Genomic DNA, 3,918 nt, shown 5'->3' on the forward strand with positions numbered 1-3,918 from the left:
GAAATAACTAATAAGGACTAAATGATTCCCATAAGATAGCATCTGTCCGATCCTAAAACTCAATTTTCTCAAAGCGATCCTAAATGGGTTTCTACTCACCATTTTTTAATTTATAAAAATTTATCGGGGTTACCAATTATCTAAATGGAAAAGATCTTATGTCACACCAAATAGAATTTTGTATTCTTCTTCTACTTCTTTTGCATTGCCAAAGAAGAAAATATCACTCTTGTAAAAAATAATTTTGAGGCTCAACAATTGTCCAACTAGATGTGGACATCCACTAATTTTACCTTGTTCTTTAGCCCAAGAAATAAGAATTTATAATATATCTGCCACTAAATTAAAAAAAGAATAGGAGATAAAATTATGAACCCTGGTGCACCACTTTGGGTCAAGGCTCTTCAAAGGCAAGGTTTGCTGAATAAAGGAACAATTTACTTTGTCATACGCCTTTTGAAAATATATATCTAAAAACCATTATCCATTTTCTTTCTTTGAAGTTCATGAATAGATTCATGAAGAATAACAACTCCCTGTAGAATGTGTCCATTCAACATAAAAGTTGTTTGTGTCGGTTGCACAACATCTGCAATATCAGAAATGTGATTTGTCCAAGTTAGTGAAAATTTTAACCTGAAATTAAGTACAAAAATGAGATGGTATTGTTGTATTTGAATATCATTTTATTTTTAGGGATTAAAATTATTGTGCAAAAACTTACACGAAATAACGGTAGCTCTCCCTTATATATGGAAGCTAACGAACATTGACATTAGATCCTCTTTTATAATGCCCCAACATTTTTGATAGAGCTTAGCAGAAAATATGTTTGGTTTCGGACTTTCGGTGCCTAATTCTTTTCCATTTGCATTACCACATCAGACACCTCTTTTTTGTAAAATCCGTTGTTAAGATCGCATTTTCATCGAGCAAAATTTATTTTATATCATGTGTTACTGACTCAATCATCACACAATTATTGTTTGGGGGCGTACCGAGACATTTTTTTGTAATATTTAGAGATATATGGTTTTAGATTCTCTTGCCAATAATAGTCCCTTCATCTTGCTCAAGCTGAAAATTATTTTCCTCCTATGTTCGCCATTTGGTGTTATCGCCACCCTCTGGATGTGTATGACCTTAGACCATTGAGCCCACTCGTTATGTGCTAACTTGGCCACCCCATCATCAGCATTGCACATAGTTTTCTTTCGTCCTCATTTAGTGTTGCAGTTTCGGCCTTATGGTCTACAATACCAATTATATTGAGTAAACATTATTTTTATATTTTATATGAACCACTAAAATTCTGCACGCTACCTGTGAGGAATTGCCGAAGGTGGGTCGTAGGCGAGCCATTGTCCGCAGGGCCACAAGGCGGTGAGCTGATCGGGTTAGCCTGCATTGAGACATCATGCTCGCTAGTGTGCATGTTATTCGCCCATCGAGGCGATGACATCATCATTGACCTCCTATCTGGTTGATGCACAAGGTGAGACGGTTGACGAACGCGGCGACATAACATCAGATCTCTCGTACCAGTACACTCCAGGGCAGACTCTGCCCGCGGCAAAGAAAAGCGCCGTTTGTTCTTCCGTGGGAGAAGAAATTGACGAAAATCCCGCCATAACGACACATTGCTGCCTAACAACTTGTACTTCATTGACGTCAACGATCAGCGACCCATGCGATATGTGACGCGGCAGTGAAGATGGGAGGCCATCACCGTCATCATCCTCTATGTCACCCATAGTTTTCGAGGTCGAATTGTGGTAATTCTCCCCTCGGACATACTACCAAATTGAGAACAAGGACGGAATTGCATTCAATAGAACACCAAAAAGAACCGGCCTAAGCCATGTTCTCTAGGAAGCTATTGTCGCCAACACTGTGGAAAAGTCGGCCCCCAAATTTATTTCGGTTTCTAAATTAGGAAGTATGGTTACCGCCATTGGGGCCACCTGGTCCTCGTAGAGGTTGAGGTTGTGTTGCATATGGCGGTCGTGGTGGCAGTGTAGGTGGTGGTCCTAATCGAGGTTGATGTCACCCTTGTCTCGTTCCGTCCCACTATTCCTCATCACGGCGAAGCAATCGATCCACCGACGGTAGTGCAAGCGTCAACGTGCAATGTGACCTTTTGCGGGTGAGAGTGAAAGAGGTATCGTGAGAGGAGGGAGTGGAGGCGGTGAGGGGATTTATGTAACTGTTCCCGATGTGTTGTGGCTGGCCTGGAGATGTTTTAATTCTCATGCATACCATAACATGAGGTGACGCGTTTCCGTCTCCCCATGGTCAGGTGAGATGGCCCACGACCTACCAAATGTGCCCTATGTCTCTATAGTTTTGGAGGTACAATTGTGTAATTCTTTCCTCCTCATAACTCAAAATTGAGAACGAGGAGAAAATCTACTCCCTCTGTTCCATGAAACATGTCGGATGTTTATCTAAATTTGGATGTGTCTAAGCACTAAATAGTCTCTAGATACATCCAAATTCAGACAAACATTCCACATGATTCATGACCAAATTTTGATGCCAGCTTGTAGAGTCGGTTTACTTCTACAAGAAGCTAAGCACTTCTCAGGAAAGACTACTGGAAACCGAAAAGAACACACTTGTATGAGAAAGCGCGTTAGAGTTTGCGTCGGATCGGATCGACGGTTAAACTGGTTCTGCATGCAGTACCAGTGTACCACTCGGATCGGTAAACCTTCTACAGCTCGATCCCACCTGCACCTTTCTATATGTCTAGCGTACGATCGACGAGCCGTTCCTGCACATGCTATCTGTCGGTTAATTTCCGTCGCGCAGTCCGGCTCTGGTTCTGGTTGGACTCGAAACCACCTCGTTTCCGTCCTTCGCCCAGCCAATCGATAAAAGGTGACTCGCCCGCAGACTGGATCCTCACCAAACGCAGACGTAGCCTCGCGCGCCGCCCCTCACGAGACAACTTCAACGCAGATCACGCACGTACGAGTTCGAGGAGCAGCAAAGAACAAGCAATGGCGGACCACGCGTCGGCGACTTCCCTGAAGCGCAAGTGCCCCGACAGCGACAGCTCGTCTGAGTCGTCTCCGGCCGGCATGTGCCCCAGCGGCTGCGGCTTCCACGGCGCCGCCGCCACCGGCAACATGTGCTCGAAGTGCTACAAGGAGAAAGCCGTCGCCTCCGCCTACGAAACCACGGCGGCTCAGACGAGCGTCATCGTCCCTGCCCCTGCATCTCCCACCGCGCCGCCGGAGAAGAAGGCCAAGACCATCGTCTCCGTCGCGTCTTCTGACGGTGCCGTGGCGTCCGTGAAGCAGCCAACGCCGGCGACGACGAACCGGTGCGCGACATGCCGCAAGAAGGTGGGCATGCTGGGGTTCCGCTGCCGCTGCGAGGGCACCTTCTGCAGCGTCCACCGCTACTCCGACAAGCACGACTGCGGCTTCGACTACAAGACGGCTGCCCGGGAGAAGATTGCCAGGAACAACCCGACGGTCGTTGCCGACAAGATCGCAACGAGGATCTGAAGCCCAGGAGACCTAGCTGAACAGCTTGTAATTAGTGCATGCAACTGGAGAATAGTAGAATAGAATTGTTGATTTCTGTATTTTTCCTGTCGTCCTGTTATAATTAAGTTCCACCATCCATATCTGAATCCGTCAGGATGAACACAAGCAGGTTGTACTGGTTCCAGAGGATAATATGTCATCTCTATTTTCGTTGTACTCCGTATTTTCTTCGCCTGGAGCTGGTAATGCTTTTTTGGACGTAACTAGCAGGTGATGCCTTTCCACGGGGACAACTTGGAAACCCACAATTATTTTCGCGGTAGCTGTAAGCTGTGGTGCCAAACAGACGCAAACCCAGGCAGTGGTTGCAGTGACCTGTTAATTTTCGCTCAAGTCAATTGAGCATCATCCTGCAAGG

The 3,918-nt window shown here is 45.8% G+C and overlaps 1 protein-coding gene across 1 annotated transcript; it reads left to right on the forward strand.

Annotated features, from left to right (window-relative positions):
* Nucleotides 1-3,005: 3,005 nt before the first annotated feature.
* LOC124651818 (zinc finger A20 and AN1 domain-containing stress-associated protein 7-like) lies at nt 3,006-3,518 on the forward strand. Its single transcript, XM_047190849.1, has one exon. The coding sequence runs from the start codon at nt 3,006-3,008 to the stop codon at nt 3,516-3,518; it is 513 nt and encodes a 170-aa protein (XP_047046805.1).
* Nucleotides 3,519-3,918: the final 400 nt, after the last annotated feature.

The sequence above is a fragment of the Lolium rigidum genome, chromosome 5 (assembly GCF_022539505.1).
Source record: "Lolium rigidum isolate FL_2022 chromosome 5, APGP_CSIRO_Lrig_0.1, whole genome shotgun sequence".
Lineage (NCBI taxonomy): Eukaryota > Viridiplantae > Streptophyta > Magnoliopsida > Poales > Poaceae > Lolium > Lolium rigidum.